This window comes from Asparagus officinalis, chromosome 7 (genome assembly GCF_001876935.1).
Source record: "Asparagus officinalis chromosome 7, Aspof.V1, whole genome shotgun sequence".
In the NCBI taxonomy this organism is placed as follows: Eukaryota; Viridiplantae; Streptophyta; class Magnoliopsida; order Asparagales; family Asparagaceae; genus Asparagus; species Asparagus officinalis.
The window spans coordinates 74,941,422-74,965,086 of NC_033800.1; the positions used below are offsets into that span (position 1 = coordinate 74,941,422).

At 32.5% G+C, this 23,665-nt stretch overlaps 1 protein-coding gene across 4 annotated transcripts; it reads left to right on the forward strand.

The window, feature by feature from the left end:
• On the forward strand, positions 1,528 to 23,451 carry LOC109850381 (putative threonine aspartase). Of its 4 annotated transcripts, none has more exons than XM_020420398.1 (11): positions 1,528 to 1,740; positions 3,066 to 3,116; positions 3,906 to 4,026; positions 4,189 to 4,273; positions 5,264 to 5,345; positions 5,508 to 5,646; positions 15,799 to 15,965; positions 16,311 to 16,474; positions 21,624 to 21,744; positions 22,130 to 22,234; positions 23,107 to 23,451. In XM_020420398.1, the coding sequence occupies exons 1-11, from the start codon at positions 1,600 to 1,602 to the stop codon at positions 23,194 to 23,196; spliced, it is 1,266 nt and encodes a 421-aa protein (XP_020275987.1). In that variant the 5' UTR covers positions 1,528 to 1,599; the 3' UTR covers positions 23,197 to 23,451. The 4 variants fall into 4 exon arrangements, with proteins under 4 accessions (XP_020275987.1, XP_020275988.1, XP_020275989.1 ...); XM_020420399.1 differs by having other exon boundaries at positions 15,802 to 15,965; XM_020420400.1 differs by having other exon boundaries at positions 5,264 to 5,336.

Here is a 23,665-nt window from a genome sequence, read left to right on the forward strand (position 1 = left end):
TAACAAACGTTAAACCTGAATAACCATTATTGGGACAATACTTATTCTAAAATTACAAGTTTATAGGAAATTTCAGTCATAAATTATCAAAGCGAACCATTACTCATATTTTCTAAAAACATCAATCAGAACTTCTTTAACTAGTAATGCTTCAACCAACAAGAAGTAAAATTAAACTATTTATCAGTCATAAAAGGTGAATTTCACAAACAAACCAACGTGTTTCGATCTCAAAATCGACAACCATAAAGTAATTTTCAACCCCTCTGTGTGTGAAAAATCCTACAACCAAAAAATAATTTTTCTCAAAATCAACCTTTTAACGTGTTCAGATCTGTTTAAACAATTTCCACACAAAACCAACTTTTTACCAGATCTACAATAGGCATAAAATAATATTTCTAAAAATCAAAAATTCTACTCCGGGCAGATAAATTTTTTACCAGATCTCAAATTTGGCGTAAACTACTTCTTATCAATCATTAACCCTAATCTCAGATCTGAATAGACAATTTTTACCCTAATCTCAGATCTGAATAGAGACCGAAGAACAAATTAAACTAATAATCCGAATAGGGCACCAATTTCTTTGCTAAATTGATCTAAATTAAACTAATAATCCCAAAAATAAAAAAGATAGACAATTTTTACCTTCGTTTTGGAAGCAACAGTGTTGACAAAGATCAGATCTGATAAATTAGTGGCACAAGATCAAAACCCACTCCCCCAATTTCTTCGATTACAGGGGCAAAGAAGAGAGCGGGAGTTTATGGCGGGAGGAGAGAGGTAACTATTAGAGGCTGAAGGAAATCAACGACGAAGCCAGAAATCCGACATGGTAACGTTTTCGTCGATTTCACTCGGATGGGGAGGGAATCGGGAACAAAGAAAAAAAACTGATGTGCCGGCGATTTGCGGCTTCGTTCCCTGAATAGCCCTAAAGAAACAACGCTGGGAAAGAAAAAGCGAGGAAACGAAAAATCTGAGGTGGAAGGGAAAAAAGTAACGTGGAGGGGTTTTTATTAGTTTTCCACGGGCCTTAATTGCGAACCAAACATCCCCTATAGTATACTTGAAAGAGACTATAAAAAGCAGCTTTGGCAACTTGAGAACTACATCAAAGTTAAATTTTGTTGAAACATTAGAGTATTTATTTGGCTAAATATCATAAAATCCCCCCTTAACTTTGGATGACTATTAGAAAACCCCCTTAACTTCGAAAATATCACAAAACCCCCTTAAATTTAAGGGTTATCAGAAACCCCCTTAACTTTGAGATTTTATCAGAAAACCGCCTAACTTAGGGTTTTTTATAAAATCTAAAAGATAAAAGGGTTTTTTTAAATAATATGAAACTGAAAGGGGGTTTTGTGATAATCCTGATACTTATCTGGGATTTTTCTGATATTGTGAAAGTCAAGGAGGTTATTTCGTTAATTGTCCAAAGTTAAGGGGGTTTTCTGGTATTTAGCCTATTTATTTATACCCTAACCGGTTCATTCCCATAATCAAGCCCGGTCCATTTCATTCCCCGATCGAATAAAAACCTCACTTTTCTTCACCAGCCAAAAATAAAACAACCTATCATCGGAGAAAAAAATGGCGGCAGATGGCGATCGAAACCGTAGATTCTTCATCGCAGTTCACGTCGGCGCCGGATTCCACTCCCCTTCGAACGAGAAGGCCTACCGGAGAGCGATCAAGAAGTCTTGCCTCGCTGCCGCTTCCGTTCTTCGAGAGGTCTCCAAATCTTCACCCTTCTCATTTTTCTCCTTTCTAGAGTTTGTTCAGAGTTTTGTGCGTAGTATTTGAATTTCAATGGATTCTGATTGAATCCAAGAGCAAGAAACTAGAGAATCACAGTCTTTCACAATCTAGGGTTTGTACACTGCATCAGTAACCGGTAAAAGTTCTCGATATTGAGCTCAACACTCTTATTAGATTTTTAACCGAACTGGACTTAAATGAGAGACTAACAAGTGGCTGTATAATTTGGTGCAAATTGCAATGAACTAAAGGCTTGGACACAGAATATTATAACGTCCACAAGTTTAGATAACCAATTTCATATTTGGATTTGCACTTTAAGTATTCAGTGCCTTCACAGTTTGCATATGCCTTTGTGGCTGGATACTGTTGATGGGTTAATTTCACATAACCCCCTGAAGTTTGTGGTGTCTCACAAATCCACCCCCTCCCCATGAACATATAAGTTTTCTAACTGACACCCCTTGCATGTGATTGCAAATAACTAAAGTTTCATTGTGAGAAAATACCTAAAATTTTGGGCTTGTTGTAGTCACCAATTGATGGAAAATGATCAAATTTGGGATTTTTCCTCTCAAGGAAATTTTCGTTATTTGCAAATTACAGGTGGGTCCAGCGAGAAAAGGAAAAAGTTCAGGGGGTTATGTGAAATTAACTCTACATTTACATGCTTTCTCCACTTAGTACTACTACTAAGCTCTTTTTTAGAACATCCAACTAACCATTTATAAAATTTTCTTTCAGCTATTTCATACTTAATTGACTATAGTTGATCTATTATGCCCTTTATGGGTTCTTGATGTTGAGAAAAGGAAAAAAAAATTCAGGGGGTTATGTGAAATTAACTCTACATTTACAGGCTTTCTCGACTTAGCACTACTACTAAGCTCTTTTTAGAACATCCAACTAGCCATTCATAAACTTTTCTTTCAGCTATTTCATACTTAATTGACAATTGTTGATTTGTTATGCTCTTCATGGGTTCTTGATGTTAATTGATGAAAAGCGTTGGATTCTACGAGCATCAATCTTTTTCAATGCATATATCATGCAAATACAATGGATTTTCCACGTATTCATGCAATACATTGGCTTTGCTACGTATTTATGCAATTCATTGGATTTCCCAAGTAGCAAACCATCAATGCTTTGCAATGCCAATTATGAATATGCTAATATTGATTTCCAAATGCTTAGATCATATTCTAATGGAATCACGCACTCATCATAAATTGCATGTGCAATTTCCTTGTATCATTGTATGCAGATTACTGATAAATGTTTTAACTTATTTTTAGGATGATGGTACATGTGTAGATGCTGTTTCAGCTGCCATTCAAGTTCTAGAGGTGGGTATATTGTTCCATATCTGATTTTCTTCTGTAGCATCTTGCTTCCAACTCATCCTGTCTGAGTGTTTGCGTTATAAAGAGTGACTAGGTTTCTTTTTTATGTGATCTTTTAAATTATTTGCTCTCTACTATTGAATGGTTAGTGCCATCTGGGAATGGAAGCAGCAGCTTCTAGAGCTTCTGATGCAATTATGTGAAGAAAAATAGCCTAGCATGCTCTTTACATTATGCTATAGTCAGTACATGATAGCATTATTTCATTATTTGCAATGTTTATTAAGTTTATTCCCTCTTTTTATGTCCCGACGCCGGGATGGGTGTTATCTTTTGTGTTATCTGGAATTTTTTTTACCATAAGGAATATTTTATGAGATGAATCTCACAACAATGAGTCACTACATGCTGCAGTGTGTTTTCTCTGTATTTATGGTCTCACGACATTAGCCTCACAAGGAATTAAGAAGAGTGTTGATTTAACAAAAGTGATGTAAACATTTTTTAGATAACTGATAGGGTACAATATTTGTTCGGAAAAAGGGAGAAATGATCATATTTTGTATGTTTTAAAATCAGATGATTCAAAGTGCAGAAATGTCTCATTATTTACTGTTTCCACCACTAAGAATTTTCGCTGAGATGATCTTGCTAGAGGTGATTACTGCAGTTTACATTTTTCCATGTAGATACATTTCCTCAGCACAAGGAATTTTCTGTGTCATGCTAAACTTTTTCCCTTTCATTTCTTCTTAAATCTTTCAGTTAATATTGTAAATTTCGTTCCTATAGGATGATCCAGTTACAAATGCAGGTCGAGGTTCAAATCTGACAGAGGCAGGTCATGTAGAATGTGATGCAAGCATCATGGATGGTTGCTCTGGGGCATATGGGGCTGTTGGAGCAGTATCAGGTAACTTGTAAATGAAGTGTAATTTGCTGAATGTTTATCTCATCTGCTGATGGTTTATGTCATCACATAACTTGACATGTATGGGTCACATCTCCGATTTTATTTACACAATGAATGGGCTATAGCTGAGTTACTAATCGAACTTATATTATTGTAGATTAGGTGTACGGAATGCCATCAAAATTGCTACTTACATAGCCAAAGAGCAACTAAAGGGATCTTCTTTGCTTGGTCGAATACCTCCAATGTAATTGTTGGACCATCTTTATCTAAGAAGATAAAAAAATTTCTCATTGTACTGCTTTTATTTGTATATGTATATTCTTTCCTAATTTTTGTGTTTATTCTTCTTCTGTGACTTGTTATAAAAATGCACCTAACTGGAACACCCTTTAAAGATAGCATTTGCATTGTACGTGTCCATAATTTTAAAGAGAGGAAATATTGCTTATTCACTTGTCAAGTTTCTTGCGAGTAAATTGTGGATTAATGTGGTCATACTCATAGACTTGGAGAACTAGCGGGGGCATCTTTCTCTATATCACAACAAGAAGTATGTTGTTCATTGTTTTAGTATTGTATCCAATTTCTACCTCTCTAGATCCATACTATGATCTGCTTTGGTTTTAGTGGTTGCTGAAGTCAGATATTTGTTTTTCATAAATAGTATGAAAACTTGATTGGACTCAAACTGGACTGAGCAAACTCTTGGAATAAGAAACTTACCATGAATATTATACTTATACTAAAAACAATATTAAAAAAGTAGAGTACTTAAGCATGCAATTTAAGGCAAAGTTAAGACTGGGAAATGATGCTTTGTAGTGACAGGCATTTCTGAAAGTTGCAATTACGCTTTATGTCCAAATTAGTTTCATAAGCAATAAAACGACGACAATTTAATTTGAATTAAATAGTTCCTCTTGATGTTACTGGATCTTATGACATCTTGGAATTCAGTCCTATTAATAACATGACGTCCTCCATATCTATCATGTACAAGAATTATTTGGTCTGGTTGTAACACTACATTGTGTTCAATGGTTTAATATATTGGTGCCGAATTCATTGTACATTTGCATTGTAACTTGTAAGTTTTTCTTTTCGTTGTTAGCCTTGCTCTAAAGTATTCATATGCATCTCAGCTGTAGCTTATTGGATGACTGTTAGCTTTTGTTCTTTTCTCATTGGTGGTTCCTCAATTTATGTTCCTTTGTATATTTCACCTCTTGTTTAGGTTTTTGGTTGGTGAAGGTGCACGAAAATGGGGGAAATGCAAGGGTATAAATATGCCAGAAACTATTTCAGAGGTTGATGCGGTAACTTTCTCTTGTTTCTGCTTCATATTCTCCCAGTCCTTTAGTTTCTTATTCTACATCATACATCTGATTTATTAGACCACAAGAAAATTTTATATATTGGTTCTTCTATGATGTACTTGTCATGTATATCTTTATAGATATTTATGATTTTGAAAGCAGTGGCTGGTGACAGAGAGGGCTAAAACACAGTGGCTGAAATACAAATCCATGCTTGCTGATGCTAAGGAACAGAACAGTTCTTCTGCCATGGAATCTACAACCAATTCCACGAACATGAGATCTGCTGTAGCCAAAGGAGGTATCAGTTCAAGTTTTGCTAGCATTATCAGCTATGATTCCTAATGCAATATTTTTAGAATTATCTGCAAAACATTCTATGTTCTATGGACACATTAACCTTCAACTACATGCCATGCACAGAAGTGTTTTGTATAAATACTTGTCTGCATGAGCATATTATGATCCTTCTTTTGAATGCCATAAATTATAATTACTGATTATGGTATCAATTATCTAAACATCTGCAGAGAAGTAGGACACGTAGCTGTCTTCTCCTACAAGCTTTAGTATTGCAGGATCTTTAATTTCTTTCCTCAAGCATTTCCTATTAAAGTTCATCACGACTGTTCACATTTGATGTAAAAGGACATACAATGATAATAGATATTATTTGGAATAGCTGTAACATGGCAGAATATATGAATGTGTTCATGACATAAATGCAGTTTCATGATAAGAGTATAGCGCATATAGAACTTAGTGGACTATTAACAGTGATAGGGACTAGAGAAAGTACAAAATAATTGGCCCTTCTTTTAGGGATGTAGAAAATATAGAAGTTAGCACACCTTATCGTTTACATGATCTATTTAAATTATTCATACTATTGGTGCGTATTGCTACTTTGCTAGTTTATTTCTTTCCTTATTTTACTCTTGAACTTGAGGATTCATTCTTATATTGTGGAATGATTCTGCAATTTCTTTCTTTAGATGAAGCACAAATCAAATTATTTTATAAATGTATACCATATTCCTGAGATATAGTTTGATTGTACATCTTTAGCTTAGAAATATAAGGTTCTGTTGACCACTAATTGATTGATTAAAATAAAATAATGGGCTATTTGTTAATGATAACGAGAATAGAAATTTACTGAACGATAAGATCTCAATATGTTTGCAAGTTTCTTGGATTATTTTAGACATTATAAAAAGATTATCTTTCTCCTTCTATCTCTTCTTATATTGCTTAATTTTTACTATATCTATTTTTATTTTGTTTGCTGATCAAGTGTTTGACCCTTTTCTCTGCGGCTAAACACATATAGCCTGAGTGCGGTTTTCTATTCAGGCTTCAGACTTAAAACTAACAGCATTGATGCTGTTACATACAGATGTTACCACAAACCTAGCATGCTGTTTCAAAGAGAGAGAACACAACCTAGTTTTATTTTCTATTTCTAGACTTAACTTGATTAACAAACTCAAATATAAACATAATAGCAAAACTAAACTACATAATGGAGATAGATATTGGAGAAAGAATGAAAATTATTCCATAAACATATTTAATAAAAAGAGAATCTTATTCAGGCCGGCAGAAAGCTGTGACAACACTTTGACAAGCAACACAAGAAACTAGCAAAACTAGCAACAATCAGAAATTTTACAAAACTCCATTCTTTACAAACTTTCTTTTCTTTTTATTTTTCTAATACCTTACTAAGGATCCTAGACTCCATATATATATAGACGTTTTGCAGAAGATGCTTACTCAATGTAGAAGCATCTTGCTTTTTCTAAAATTACTTATAAAAAGTAGCTATTAGAAAAGTTACTTTTAAAAGTGGCTTTCTAAAAGTTGCTTTTTGAAAAGTAACTTTTTCAAAGGTTTCTGGAACATTAACAAACTCAATAGTTACCTCTTCAACCTGTCTATTTCTTTCTCGGGTCTTTATCTGCAGAATCGAACACTGGTCCCACAATGCTTCTAGTCTGTTTTCACTGTTTTCAGTGCAGTGTCTTGATCAAAGGGATTGTATTGGGGAACTAATTTTTCTGTGTTTATTATTAACTCATACTGCTCTTTAGCACGGCGAGCAATGAGTCCTAAAATCATAGTTTTTTTAAACTCTTCTTGCAGCTCTTTTTTTTAAATGTAAAATTGGAAGATAAAGAATAATATGGTCTTGAATTGTCATGTTTTTTATTATTATAATGAAGTCCTTAAAAAAATTTAATGGTTGCCAATTCTTTTTCATCTTCAAGATCATATTTATAGTTTCCTATTACCATTGATAAATATGTTATTAAACTCAAATTTCTTTCAAATTAGAAGAAATTTCCTATACCCAAAATCCTATTTATGTTTCGAATAGGGAAATGTTTTACCCTTACTCCCGCAGCACAATGTGGTGAATTAACCCCACCAACAAAAGTAATTAAGTAGCTCAATTATAACATACCAGTTGCCAATGATTTTAAAAAACCTATTCACACAATGTTATTACCATTATACAGTGAAGACCCATTGTTACATTTTGATAAAAGTCCTAGGTACTGTACAATCCACCTAAAGGATGAGTACAAGGGAAAAAATATTCGGGTTAACCCTATAGCGGCTAATCTTGAAGAAAGGAAAGTTTGAAATTCATATAGCAGAACTATTCTAACTCAATTTAATTAAAAAAAGGAATCAAACCACTTTTCTCCCTCCTTCTTGATAAGGAACCATGCTGAACAAAAAGAGGAAAATCAATGATGGTCATTATCTATAAAAAGGTTAATGAAGTCACCAAATTTGATGGATTCTTCATCCTTAACAGTGAATTGTTATTACATAGAATCCAAGACGCTAAATGGTTTAGTAAATTCGAATGTGAAATCAAGATTCAGCCAAATCAAAATAAAAGATGAAGAAAGCAAAAGGCTAATGACATTTAGTTGTCCTAATGGAGGACATTATAAATGGAACGTTATGTCATTTGGCCTAAAAAATGTTTCTCAAGTATTCCACAAATGGATGAATAGTATTTTGGGCATTTACTCTTCGTTGTTGTCTATATAGACGACATCTTAGTATTTTCAAAAATAAAAGAAGAATACAAAGAACACTTGATAGCGGTAGTATTACTAAAATTTCTGCTGATTTTCTTCTCAAACATGGCTAGTTCTTTAAAAAAAAGTCGGTCAAAGCCAAAGCATCTCTTCCACCTCAATTTGAGGTAAAGGAAAAAGGTATAGATGAAACCTTCCTAATATCTCAACTTACCCAAGTCATCAATAATCATCTTGATATAGACGATAATGAAAAAGATACTGAAATTATAGCCTGCTTCCTTACCAATCCAGAAGCGATGCTTACTGAAGGATATAATGAAGTAATGAGATAGATGTGTTTTATAATAAATCTTAAAGAACAGTCTCTAAGAAGAAAAATATACTCATCAATAGTTGAGTATATTAAAATAATTATTACACCTGACAATATTTATGATTGTCCTTATTGTATCAGGTGCGTTCAAACACGCCAAAGAACCTCATTCAAAAGGCTGCAACTGAAGGAGTATTTGTTATCGTAAAAGGTAAAAACAAATGAGAAATAGAAGATAAAATTCTTCAAAACAAGAAGCTCAATGCTCTGCAAGGACATTAGAAAAATCCTCTACAATTTAAAGATATTATAGTAGGAATTTGGTACAACACCAGTTTACCTGAAGAAGACTACATTACAATCAATAATCTCTAGAAGAAACTCTAAGAAATGAGGGTTTCCGCTCTAGACACCAATGCATGTCTTAGCACTAGAAAAATTTTGAAGGAAAAAATTCGCAAGATTCAAGACTTTGAGAATGATATCATAAATGCAGAAGTATGGTGGAAAATATTATCAGTCAATTAACCTAGATCATGTCAACGCCATCGATGACTCAAAAAGAACAAATTAAAATACTGTGGGATCAGGTTTAAGAGATTTAAGAACAATTCTTAAAGAAATTGAAATAAAAGATTTAGCAATAATAAAAATATAAGCTTTTATCGAACTAGTAACTACTTATAAGTTTGATATCTCTAAATATCAAACTCAAAGAACGTTGAAAGAAATATTCAATAGCTACCGGATAAACTTGATTGATGATCAGACAATTCTCTCTTTATTTGAAAAATTAAAATAAGTTCTTTATTCAAATCAACATCACAAGTCATAATAAATCAGTATGATCAGTCTCGGGTACTAGCTAGTTTCATGCTTATATCCATTCATAAAGAATATATCAAAAATGACCTAGTTCATAAATTATATCTTGATAAAACTAGACTAGAAGAATACAAATCCAAGCACTTGAAGAAACTAGAAAAATTTAAAGGGTTTTTGAGTTCACCATATGGTCCATACAGGAAGAACGAAATTTATTTAAATTTTATTCATCTTATTAAATTTGGAGAATAAATCCCTTAACAAGGGAACCACTCTTCAAAACATATTTCTTTTAATGAAGAAGAGTATGATCTTGAAGATGAAAAAGAATTTGCAGTCATTGAACTTTTTAAAGTACTTCATTATAATAATGGAAAAAATGATAATTCAAGATCATATTGTTCTTTATCTTCCAAATTTACGCTTCAAAGAAAAAGAGCTGTAAGAAGAGTTAGAAGAAACTATGATTTTAGGACTCATTGCTCGCCATGCTAAAGAGTAGTGTGAGTTAATAATAAGCACAGGAGAATGTACTTTCTCAGTACGATCTTTTGATCAAGACACTGTACTAGAAACAGACTAGAAGCATAGTGGAACCAGTTTGACTCTGCAGATAAAGGAGCACCGAAAAAGAAACAGACAGGTGAAAGAAATAACTACTGCGTTTAATAATATTTCTGGAATCGTTGGAAAAGCTACTTTTTAAAAAGTTACTTTTGGAAAGTTATTTTTCAGAAGTAACTTTTTTAAAAGCTACTTTTAAAAAGCAACTTTTAAAAAAGCAAGATACATTTACATTGAGTAAGCATCTCCTGTGAAACGCCTATATATATGGAGTCTAGGATCCTTTGTAAGGTATTAGGAAAATAGAAAGAGAAGATCCTTAGTAAAGTATTAGGATAATAGAAGGAGAGGAAAGTTTGTAAGGAAAGGAGTCTTGTAAAATTTCTAGTTGTTGCTAGTTTTGCTAGTTTCTTGTGTTGCTAGTCAAAGTGGTATCAAAGTCTTCTGTTGGCCTGAAGTCGTGTAATATAATCTTTATAAGTTTTTCTTTTCATTAAATATGTCAATGGAATAATTTACTTTCTTTCTTCAATCTCTGTTTTCATTATGTAGTTTAGTTTTGCTATTATGTTTATATTTTAGTTTGTTAACATAATCAAGCTACGCCTAAAGGTAAAAAATAAAGCTAGGATGTGCTCTCTCTGGAGCAGCATGCTAGGTTTGCGGTAACATCTATCTGTAACAGCATGAGTGTTGCCAGTTTCGAGTCCAAAGTCTGAACAGAAAACCGTGCTCAGGCAGTATGTGTTTTGTCGGAGAGAAGGGTCAAATCCTTGATCAACAAACAAAATAAAAATAAATATAGTAAAAATTAAGCAAAATAAGAAGAAGTAGAGGGAGGAGAAAGATAATATTTAAAAAATGTCTAGAATAATCCAAGAAACTTGCAAACTAAGTGCTAAACACAAAAGTTACAAGCACTTATTCCATCTACCAAAAGACTTTACCAAAAGACTTTAATGAGAGCAAACCAAAATTTAGCATCCATGTTAAATTTTGCAATTGATATGATATACCCATTTGAGGATATTAATATAAATATCTTAAACCTTCAAAAACAAGTTGAAGAAATTAAATCTTTTGAATGCAAATAATATTCAAAGGATGACCTTTAAAAAATGTCTAGAATAATCCAAGAAACTTGCAAACTAAGTGCTAAACACAAAAGTTACAAGCACTTATTCCATCTGCCAAAAGACTTTAATGAGACCCTAACAAACCAAAATTTAGCATCCATGTTAAATTCTATAATTGATATGATATACCCATTTGAGGATATTAATATAAATATCTTAAATCTTCAAAAACAAATTGAAGAAATCAAATCTTTTGAATGCAAATAATATTCAAAGGAAGAACAAGCCCAAACCATAATAATGAAAATTCTACTCGAATGTGGCATTGGACATATCATCTCAGTATGATGATGAAAATAAAGGGTCTAACAGATATCCTTCAACCTGAAACTTTGTATCCTTCAAACAGGATTGTGTTAAGACAACAAATCAAACCTAAACACAAGTACAAAATCCACAAACAAAATTTGTTGCTTTACAGTGGCAAATCAACTTTTAGATAATAATAAATCTTACTAAACTATTATTCTGATGATAGTCAAGACAATTTATCATCTGAAATTAGCGAATATGAAGATACCCCCGTCATTAGTATGGCGCAAGAAGAATCTTCGGTCATAGGACCACCTCCACATTAATCGCCTACATCAAATCCACCTCCACAATCGCAACAGTCTTCTTATAAATTTAAATCCAGCGATATGGACAACTTCGCTGCGATCCCTAAAATGTCAAGATCCGTGTCTATGCCATCTTCGCGAAGAAAGCGAGGGGATTTACCAACACATATTCGGGCTACATATAAACATATGTATGAAGAAGCAACAAATCATAATCCTATTAGTGCGGGAGGATTCTATGTTAACATAGACAACATCCCAACTAGAGAAAGGACGAATTATATTAATAGATGGACCCAACATATTATTGGGTTAACACATTTCTATGAGTGGAGGACACCCGAATTCATAGAATACATTACATCATTGTTTGACGGTGTAGTCGCTGACTGGGTAAAATTATTAGAGGTGATAAAAGAATATAATAAAGAAAAAATAAAAATTTTGACAGTAGAAGATGATTGGAAATAAACAACAAATGATTGTCTTAATGAATCAATTCTGTTAAGATTTTTGTGGTCAGCCTCTAAACAAACTTGATCCGGACATAGAATAATTTTTAATGGATTATTTTAAATTAGTTTATCAACTTGAAAATAAGCAACAAATGGACTAACATAGAATAATTTTTAATGGATTATTTTAAATTAGTTTATCGACTTGAAAATAAGCAACAAATGAACTAGTAGACAAAACAAATATTTAAAAAATTGCCTAGACCATGGATACTCTCTTAGAAGAATCATATTTGCAAAAAGTCCCTGAGCAAGACAGATCTAGTGGAGTTATTCAATTTTTATATTAAGAGAATTAGAACAATATTGTTAACTCTCTTAGCCTTTAAATAGATCAAAAGGAAACTTAAAGATAGTAGTACTCTTTGACAATCTTGCTGTGATAAGAGGATACCTTTAGAATATGGTTGTGCTCAACCTTATCGAAGGAAAAAATCCTACAAAAAATAAATTTTAAAATCCATATAAATTTAAAAAGCGAGAATTTTTGAAATGGAACAATTCGCAAAAGGGGAAAACTCAAGAAAGAAAAATTAAAATACACTGTGAACCCCGAAATTCAAAAAATGCAAATGTTTTATATGCTAAGAAGTTGGCCACTATACTAATGGATGTCCTAAAAAGAAAACTACTAATGAAGTAGTTATAGAAGAAGACATATCTGAATTTGAATTGGATCTCATAGAGATTAATAATCAACTCCAAATCGATTCCGACAATTCATATTATGAATTAATATCGGAATCAGACACAAAAGGTGAAGGGGATTATGAATACCCTCAAATCTATATGATGAATAAAGAAACAAATAGTATATCATAAGATCTGAAGAAGATATACAATCTCTGAAATTGATATACATGATCTCCAAGGGGAGAATCTCTATTTCGGATGAGGATATAGAACAGTTAAAGTTAGCCATTCCCAAAACTCATAGAAATGATGTTTATAGAAAAATGAGTATTTTAAATACTAAATTCCTCAATAAACAGTATTATATTTTTGATCGGGTTGATGCTAACATCGAGCTATATGGGAAAGATAGCTTTAAAAGCATTCCACTCCTTAATTAAAGAAAAATAAATAAACTGAGAGAAACATATAAAGATATAAAATATCTTCATCTTAGACTTATTCGAGTCAAAATTACTGAACAATTTTAGTCTAGTATTAATACACCTATTATGGTACTCTGTATGGAAGAAAAAATTATTTCTAATCTATTAGATGCCTTAATAGGATGTAAATTCAATTTAGCCAACAGAATTTTTGGTGTCAATATTCACTCAAATTATTCTGTTGCTCTTCATGATCCTCACATATGTGATGTGACAAAATTAAGTATTAATCTCAAAGGAATTGAGATAGAAACCTGAAACACGAGTGTTAGGAATACAGTGGGAATCTATAATAGTACTCAGCCAGATGTCAACCTTCTTTAGTAACACATCTAGAGAAGTAATTAGTCTCTTCAAAGTACAACCTGGAAAGGTAATACAACCTTGAATAGTGAGTTTAAATGACTGTAAAATTGAGCCTGAGTTAGAGATCAATTTAAGTTATTTAAGCCATCGCAAAGATACAGATGCATGAAGAACATCTATTGTTTCTGGTAATATAATAAGACCTACATATATAAATCAACCAAAATTATGGAGTCTCTCTTTCGAAAAGAGGAAGACTCTAGTTCATCCACAAAAGAGCATGAGGAAATCTTGAATCCACGAAAAAGTATTCACCTTCATGTGGAGAAACCAAGATGTCCGGTAATCACCCCTAAGACATAATGAAAGAGATTCATTCTTTGAACTTAGATTAAAAAAAGAAGAGTCAACTATTTTACAAGTACAACATTTGTATATTCAGAATATACACGATTTATATTCTATACATTAATAGACACTGGAACCAATATAAGCATTTTTTGCATTTTTTGAACCTAGATTCATCCTTTGAACCTAGATTAAAAAAAAAGAGTCAACTATTTTACAAGTATGACAGTTGCATATTCAGAATATGGACGATTTATGCTTTATACATTAATAGACACTGGAGTCAATATAAGCATTATTAGAGGAGAATTTGTTCGTTCATCATATAGAAGGCAATGCATAATCCTTAGATTATTACATCCTTTAATGCTAAGGCAACTACGATGACTGAAAAGTCAAAAATCTTCCTGTTATTTTTTGAACTATTGACAAGAAGGAAATTCCCATGACTCTTTTAGAACAGTACTCTTAACTCTCTAAGACCTTTAAACAGACCAAAAGGTAACTTAAAGATGTACTCTTGGACCATCTTGTTGTGATAAGTTACAAGGGTATCATTTAGAATATGGTTGTACTCAGCCTTATCGAAGAAAAAACCCGTATAAAAAGAAATTCCAAAAACCATATAAATTTAAAAAGCGAAAAATTTCCAAATGGAATAATTCGCAAAAGGGGAAAACTCAAGGGGAAAAAAATGAAAACACGCTGTGAAACGCTGATTAGAAAGGACAAACTAATACAATAATCATAATGTCATAGTTTTTTGATATATGAGAATAGGAAGAAAATTAAATAGCAAAAATGACATTATTTGGCATATCAAGTGAATATCATCTTACTTCACATGTTCACACATCCTTATAAAATCATAAGATCAAAAAGATTTCCAATGTAAAAAATGTACATCTAAAAAGATTGACATAGGAAAACAAAAGTTCGGAATCCAAAACATAAGAAGTTTTAGTTTGAAATATTTGAGAACATCCAGCACAGTCATGTGCATTGTCCATGGAGTATTTACTTCAGAAATGGTATAGAAGCCTGCAAATGTTTATGGCATTATAAAACCCCTAACGGGGCACCCATCAATGATGTTTAAAGACCATGCCTGGGCATCAAAACTCCGCAATTGTGGTGAGGGTTTAGGATTATATTTTTATACTAACATTTCCTCGCAACTGAGCGCCCTTTTTATGGACTGAAACCAGGACTAGTGCAGCAGTGCCAAATTTTTTTATTAAATCCGCTTTAAAGTCATGGCTGGTGGGCGAATTGAACCTGGATTGTTGTGATACCATCTTAAAGAAAGAACCTGTCACTGCTCCAAAACTCCAAAGTTGGTAAGGGTTATATATTTTTATGCTCTAACAATAGTGAAGATGGTGTTGACAGTATATGATGATGATGAATACATGCCATTGTGCTGCTGGTGGATGGTGTTTTAATTTGATTGTTATTGAACGATATCCCAAAAATAATCTTCATGATGCTTATGTTGATAAAGTTGATGCAAATTATTTAATTACTGCCTATTCGTTTCTAGTAGGATGAAGGCTTAAACTTGCAGTAGGTCTAGTGAAATTCATGCATAATGATATTAGTTGTACGAAGTTTTACTATATCGATAATGTTATCTTATGTATATTTTTAATCAGTCTTTGGTATGTACCTCATCTTGTCACTGATTATTGTTCTTTACATAGCAGTAACGTTCAGCGATGTCAAAAGGGAAACAAGAAATTCTGAAGGAGGATCACACCATAAAGTTAGCTTCGAAGAGGATTGCATAATGGATACTGTGGGAGCTATCTGTGTTGACAATTTTGGACATGTAGCATCGGGGGCATCAAGTGGTGGTATTGCATTAAAGGTAATTTTCTTCACTTCTTTTTTTCCCCTCCCTTTTCTTTTTGGTGTTCCTGTGAACATATTCTAGATTCGATTTTATGCTCTATGGATAAATTTACTTTTACTTGTGGTTAGAATATTCATGTTTGCTTTTACCCTTGATAAACCTATAGGAGAAAGTCACAAGTTGGGTTTACTATATTCATTCTTGGTTTTGTTCTCAATACATACTATACATGATGAAAAATATTGCACACATGTGTTGTGTTAGAGATATTCTATTTGCTATGATCTCTTCATGCATTTGAAAAGCGATATGTTTTCTACTTTCATGTTACCCAATTTAACATAAAATTTGGTTTTGTAGATAGATGGGCGTGTTGGATTGGCTGCAATGTATGGATCTGGCTGTTGGGCTTCCTCGAAAGATGCATTTGGAGCTCCATTTAATGTTGCGTGTTGTGCAACTGGTGCTGGAGAGTACTTGATGAAAGGATTTGCGGCACGTGAATGCTGTGTATCTTCATCATTGTATTTCCCTTAACCTGACATCCATAGTTATCATTGTATTATTCCTACGGACATTGTGCATGAATGCAGGGTTTTTATTTTCTTGTGTTTTTCCTTGCTAGTGGAACTCTTCTTTGCTCTCTATATACTTTCACACAGTTTGTGCTTTTTTTAGTTTTTAACACATTACTCCTTACGTTTTAACCACATAACTCAATTAAGTTTTAAACCTTCCCCTCCCATGATGTAGGACAAATTCAAACTAGATTAAAAATGTTAGGAATTTAACTTTAGATTTGAATTTTTCTTAGGATATTAGATAGGATAGAGTTGAATTTATTTCTTAGGATGTTAGATAGGATGTTTAAATTTATCTTTTAGATTGAGTTATCTATATTTGAATTTTAGCTTGTGTTAGGATGATATTTTTTCCCCTTAAATTTCAAATATATTAGAGATAGGTTTACGACTCTATATAAGGAGTTGAAACTTTTTCATTGTTTGTGTATGAAGAAAATTTGTGAAGTAAAATTTGAGAGGATTTAGCTTGTGATTTGCTTGTTCAATAAGCATGCGATTTGCCAAGGCATGAACTAAAAAAAGGTTATGGATGCTATTTGAGAATCTTATTAATCTTAATTTATCTGTTCATTCAATTTAACCTTAGATATATATATATTTCTCTACAAAATCATAGAAAACTCTAGGAGATGCAATTCTGGAGCAGTGATAAGTTTGTAGTTTACCTCCTCAAATCCTCTAGGCGTAGGAGCAAAATTAATCCATTATGGCCCTTCTTTCTTAAGACAATTTGTCCTGTAGTAGGAGCAGAGTTAATCCATCGAAGCTCTTCTTTTTTAAAACAATTCATTATTGGGGCCATAGTAGTATTGAATTCTATAAAGGTTAGCAAGTCCATGAAAACTTCTAATATTTGTAGGAGTAGGTCACTATCTTACTAGGGTTTGATGCAACACACTACAAAACTTATGAAGCAAATTGATGTGGACATAAACAAACACTTCTTCAAATTGATATACAATTTCTCCTTAAGGTCATCTAAAATCTGAATCAAAACACACTGTTTTTTAATTAACTAAATAACTAAATATCAAAATGTCATAAAACTAGGCAACAAGAAACGTTCCTAAGAAAGGACCTAAAATCTATAGCATGACTCTAAAAGTACTAGGTTCATTGAACTATCTAAAAGGCAAATTATACGAGGGGTTAGTTATGCCCTTTGGATTGTCCAATGCACCTAATACTTTTATGAGGGTCATGATACAAACTGTATGCCCTTTCTGGGAAACTTTATTGTTTTCAATTTTGTTGACATCTTGATATTTAGTAAAACTAAAGAAGAACGTATCTTTTATTTGATCTAGATTTTAGATGTCCTCCGTAGGGAGACTTGTATCTCAATTTGAAGAGGTCTATGTTCACGTCTAGGTCAGTCTGCTTCATAGGCTTTGTAGTGTGTGGCAAGTAGGGGTGCTAAATCGTATCCGTATCCGAGGAAATATCTGTAACCGTATCCATTAGGATACGGATTTTATGGTTACTCAAACAACTCGGACAGACATTCCAAATATTATCACAGACATTAATAGGAGCTAAACATCAATTATTTGTAATCAATTCTTCGTGTAACTTTTTTTAGTTTGTAAATTGTATAATGAAAAACTTTAATATCACTACAATGTATCTCAATTACCTTTTGGACGACATAAATACGTAATATCTTATTTTGTATATTCAGCTTGTAAATGCCTACAAACTTGATGTGAAATGAAAAATTTAGTAACGTAACAATACATATTGTTTTTATTTTTGCCAAGCCAATTTGCATCTATGTTATATTAATTTGTATGTTTATTCAACTTGCAGATGTCTAAAAATATTAACAGGAGGTTATTCGAAGCTAACCCCAGTCAAGACCAATCCACTGAAGAAGAGCCTCCGAGTTCAGGAGAGATGTCAGGTATAACTTAGTTTAACTTACGTATTTTTATTCATGATATATGCACAATGATAATTTTTTTTTTTTTTTATAGGTGAGGGTGAGGAAGAGCCGACTCACATACCATTATATGTAGATCCTCCAGTTATACTTCGAGCATACATTCCTGGGATTGAGCGCGGGCCCTTACCAGCATGTGCAGAGGGGTACAGACTCAAGAAGAACGAAAAATACATGCTTGCGAAAAAAAGATTAGATGAATGGGCCCCACAGATTGATGAGATTTTGTCTGATGCAAAAAATGAAATCAGACAAAGATTTGGTGAATTTGATCAAAAACATAATCTCCAGAATGTTGAAATTTAAATTTTTCCATAATTGTATCCATATCTAATAAACATAATATTCTCAGGTTTCTCTTTTCCTTACAATTTTTCTTCTTCCTTTTTTAGTAAATTCTAAGAGCTTAAGATTGATTAAATAAAAGTGTTGATATATCTATTATTATTTTTTTATAGGAGAAAAACTTTACCAGAAGAAAGGACGCCAAGGAAGTGACTTTAAAAAAAGTTACCACCGGATGGTTTTCGAGCAATTGTGAGATGGGGGCATAATGGGATTCCAACCGGACAATGGGCTAATAACTTCAGCTCATACCTTGGATGTTTGATACGGAGGAGTGATAATGTGAATCCCTATTACGAGGCTTGGGAGCAGCCATTTCATGTCCTGGAGAGTATATATCAAGATTATTGGGTAAATTCTTATATTTAGCACAATTATTTTTCAATTCTGTCAATTGTCCATGCTTAACTATATTTTATTTTTAGAGATATTTCAACATCGAAGACAATCCCGTAGGGTGGGAATTTTTATTTGGATACCAGGGAAAGTTCAAGCATTCTCTTCGGGAGTGGAGACATGAGAGATATTTAGTAAAACTAAAGAAGAACGTATCTTTTATTTGATCTAGATTTTAGATGTCCTCCGTAGGGAGACTTGTATCTCAATTTGAAGAGGTCTATGTTCACGTCTAGGTCAGTCTGCTTCATAGGCTTTGTAGTGTGTGGCAAGTAGGGGTGCTAAATCGTATCCGTATCCGAGGAAATATCTGTAACCGTATCCATTAGGATACGGATTTTATGGTTACTCAAATCTGTAACCAATAGGATATGGTTACGAATATGGTTTTATAGTGAAATATCTGTATTCGTATCCGAAATATCCGAATACATATAAGTCATACTCTTACGATAGTTTCAATTCTTAGATTATGGATTTGTGGTTAATTTTAATGACAAGATGTCTAATTTTAGCTTTTTAGTTATAATGAACATACTAACGAACTTTTTTGTATCATATGAACTATATTTTTCTCAATACTATCTAGTTTTCTCATATCCGTTTTGTATCCGCATGCATATCCGCTTATATATCCCCATTTATATCCGTAACCGTATTCGATTTTAGCGGATATGGATTTGGATTTTCCTTACCGAGGTATATCTAAGCTGATATGGATATGGTAAGCATCATATCCGAGCCGTATCTGGACCGAATGCACCCCTAGTTGCAACAGACCCTTATAGGAGATTTGTTAAAAGATTTAGTACTATTATCACTTCTATAACAAATTGTCTTAGGAAAAGAGAGTTTGACTAAACTTAATATGTTGGTAATTGAGGAGATAAAGGAGAGATTTATGACTGTTCCGGTATTGCTTCTCCCATACTTTAAAAGATTTTATAGTATAAATAAATGTATCAAAAACTAAATCAAACAACAAATTAATAATAATAATAATAATAATAATAATAATAATAATAATAATAATAATAATAATAATAATAATAATAATAAAACAAATAAATTGAGATTAGACCGTATGAACTTTTTTTGGCTTTACATATTGGCAAATCATATGCCCATCGGACAAGCAAATTACATTTCTCAAGTTTAATTCATAAATTATTTTCATGCCTAAAGAATGAAAATCTCATCTCCTTTAATAGAATTATTATATATCTGTCTCTAATATATTTAAAACTAAACTCATCCTAGCACAATCTGTAAATTCAAATCTAGATAATTCAATAAAAAAGATAAGTTAAATATCCTATCTGGATCCTTACAGATAAATTCAGACATAAATTAAATTTCTAACAGCTTTATCTACTATTATCCGCATCGGATAAAGCCTTTGAATTTGTCCTACATATAATGTCTGTTCAGGATTTTGGAATAGGTGATTCACTATATCTATGCTGGTTGTATAGTTCATCTACTTCCCACGCCCTCAAGAAGTTTTAATCCTTGGATATTAGCTAGCTATAGGAAGATATTAATTTTTTTCTCATAGATGTTATAAATCGATCCTTCTATAAATGCGTAAATATTATGAAATTTGGATGCCTTTAAACCTATTTCTCCATAACCATCTTTTTAAAACTATTACTAATCGTTGAAAAAAATTGTTTGTACTTCATTGGGTTTTCATACCACTAGGGGTGGAAATGAACCAAATAGTTAACAAATAGTTCGCTAATTGTTCAAATAACTATTTGGTCATATTTGATTCGGTAGTTCATTTAACACTAAACAAATATTTTTTAGTATTCGAGTTTGCTAATGATTAGAATTTGACCAGATGTATATTTGATTCGTTTGTCTATTAAATATTCGTTTAAAATTGATCACAGGTTATTATTTGTATTATTGCATATATGATGTCGTATTTTTAACCCACTTACCATTTCTGCTTAATTTTATATACCGATTTTAAGACTTAAATAATCTTAAATCTGTTTTCTAATTAAAATTTGATTTAAATATGTACACATCATATATTATAAAGGAATAATTTTTATTTATGAATTTTAATACTACTTGAAAATTAAATTCTTTAGCGGAATAAATATACTTTGATATTCGATAAGTATTCGCGAGTATTCATGAATATTTATCAAATACCGAGTATTCGAGTTCGAATTCGAAAAACTAGATATATGAATATTAGAGTCCACATTCGAATTCGATAATTTTAAACAAATACAAATATGAACACTTAGTATTCTATTCGATTCGATCGTTTACCACCCCTATTTACATTCATACTTGATCTACTAATACAAAATGTTGGCTTATGTTCATGCCTTAAGCATAGTTACAAATATATTAAAACCTAAACAAGTCTAATCATGGTTGCAGATCTCAGGCAGGCCCTGCATCTGCGTGCACAAAAGTTTTACGTTCGGTTGTCCAGGATAGCAGTTATCAGTCCCATGACACAGGTGCTGGTGTGTTACTTGTGCAGGCGGACGCTCTGAAGGTAGTCTCCTTCACAACACTTCATTTAGCAAACTGGCAAATTACAAAAATTTCCCTACGGTTTGTAGGAATTACAGAAATCCCTTGAGTTCTTAAAAGATGACACTTTCTTCTCCTCATTTTCGAATTTTAGTCAAATAATCGTCAATCTTCAATATAATAATCATCTATACATGTATATTTGGGAGTGCATATAATTGTCATATTCTATGATCACTGTTTATTCCTTCAAGTTAATTTTAGAAATTAAAATGGAGGGGCTAAGTTGTGACTTTTAGAACTTTCAGGGGGTTTCTGTCAATTTATGCAAATGTTAGTGTGATATTCTGTAAGATGACGTTAAGCAATCTGGAAAAACTCTCAAGTTCGATGGTTCTGTTCATTAGAGTACAGGAAACATATCGTTGCTGAAGGCAGTCGAGCTTGTTGCAGCCTACTCTTCATCATCTTTTGGAATCGGCTATTTCGGGAATTCTATGACCCGTCCAAAGGTAACCATATGCATGCATAAATGGTATACCAAATGACTGACCTGTATAGAAGTTCCTTTTCTGCATTTCAAGAATGTTGATTCATTTTCCTATTGGACATTGGTATCTTGAAGTTTAGTTATACTTTGGTTATTTGGTGTGATCATCAAATATTTCTTGGTATTATGCTCCAAATCCAGAATACTCAACAGTTGAGGCTAACACTTTGCTTAGCATTTAGTTTCATATGAGATGGTTCTACACATTTGCTAGTTAGGTTCTGATATCATTAGTCATACCATCTTGTGCGAGAATCTTTATAGGAAGTCAGTTACTTTTCCTGAAATTGCTCTTGCCATGGCTTGCTTAAGTGTGATGATTTTTCCACATTTCCTACCTCAGATACTAGCTACGATTAATTTTCACTTTGTATAAATTATTATATGGTGAAGCCTAAAGTTCCAGAATTCTACTTATGAGACCACTTGCGTCTAGATAATTCCACTATTCTATTCTAGTATCAAAAAGTGCGGTATGTCCCTGTTTGGATACTATAGCATTTTTCATATTTGGATACTATATGCATGTGATGATTGTAGAAGAAAAGTTCAATTTGTTAATTAAATAAACGAATAGTTTGTTTATGGAGAGAAAACTTCCATTTGTTAATTAAATAAACGAATAGTCTGTTTATATAGAGAAAGTTGCTTATTGATCTATCTAAGAACCAGAAGGCCAGTTTATTTTGGAAAAATTGTCATCTGAATAGGTTCATATCATAAAATGTAATATGTTTAGGACCTCAGTCAAGAATCGGTTCATAGTGCTGGTACGTGTAATGCGACTCTAAGATACCTATTTATGCAATTATGATATGTTTGTGCTTCTACCAGGCATCAATACTCAGATCTATGACATCAAGCAAAGGGGACGTCAAATATTTTGCAGAACGCATCGATCTTACTTCATCAAAATCTTTATGACAGAAGACGTGATTGTAATTCAGGATTCTGCAACTATCTCTGAATATTTCAGTGAAGGAATAACCAATTATGGTTCGTTCTGGATGTTTCATCCCCGTCTAGTTGTGATGTTTTTTTAGTGACCAGTATATTCTGTTATTTGAACTGTAAAAAGGACCTGTCGTTTTATTTTGCTTCATGAATTGCAATGGTCAATATCATGACGTTCTAATTTTATTGTACTATTTCAAATTAATAATAAAAATAAGAACATAACTGATTAAATTTGTTTAACGATAAATCTTTATCCATTAAAACGACAACAACAAAGTCTTTATCCTAATTGTTTGGGGTTGGCCGCATGAACTTTATTCTTCAAAACCATTCTATTAGGGGACATCTCCATCAAACCTTTATCCATTATGGATGAATCTTTATCCATTACCAAAGCAAGAAAGTTCTTATGAGCGAAACTAAGTTAGCAAATTAG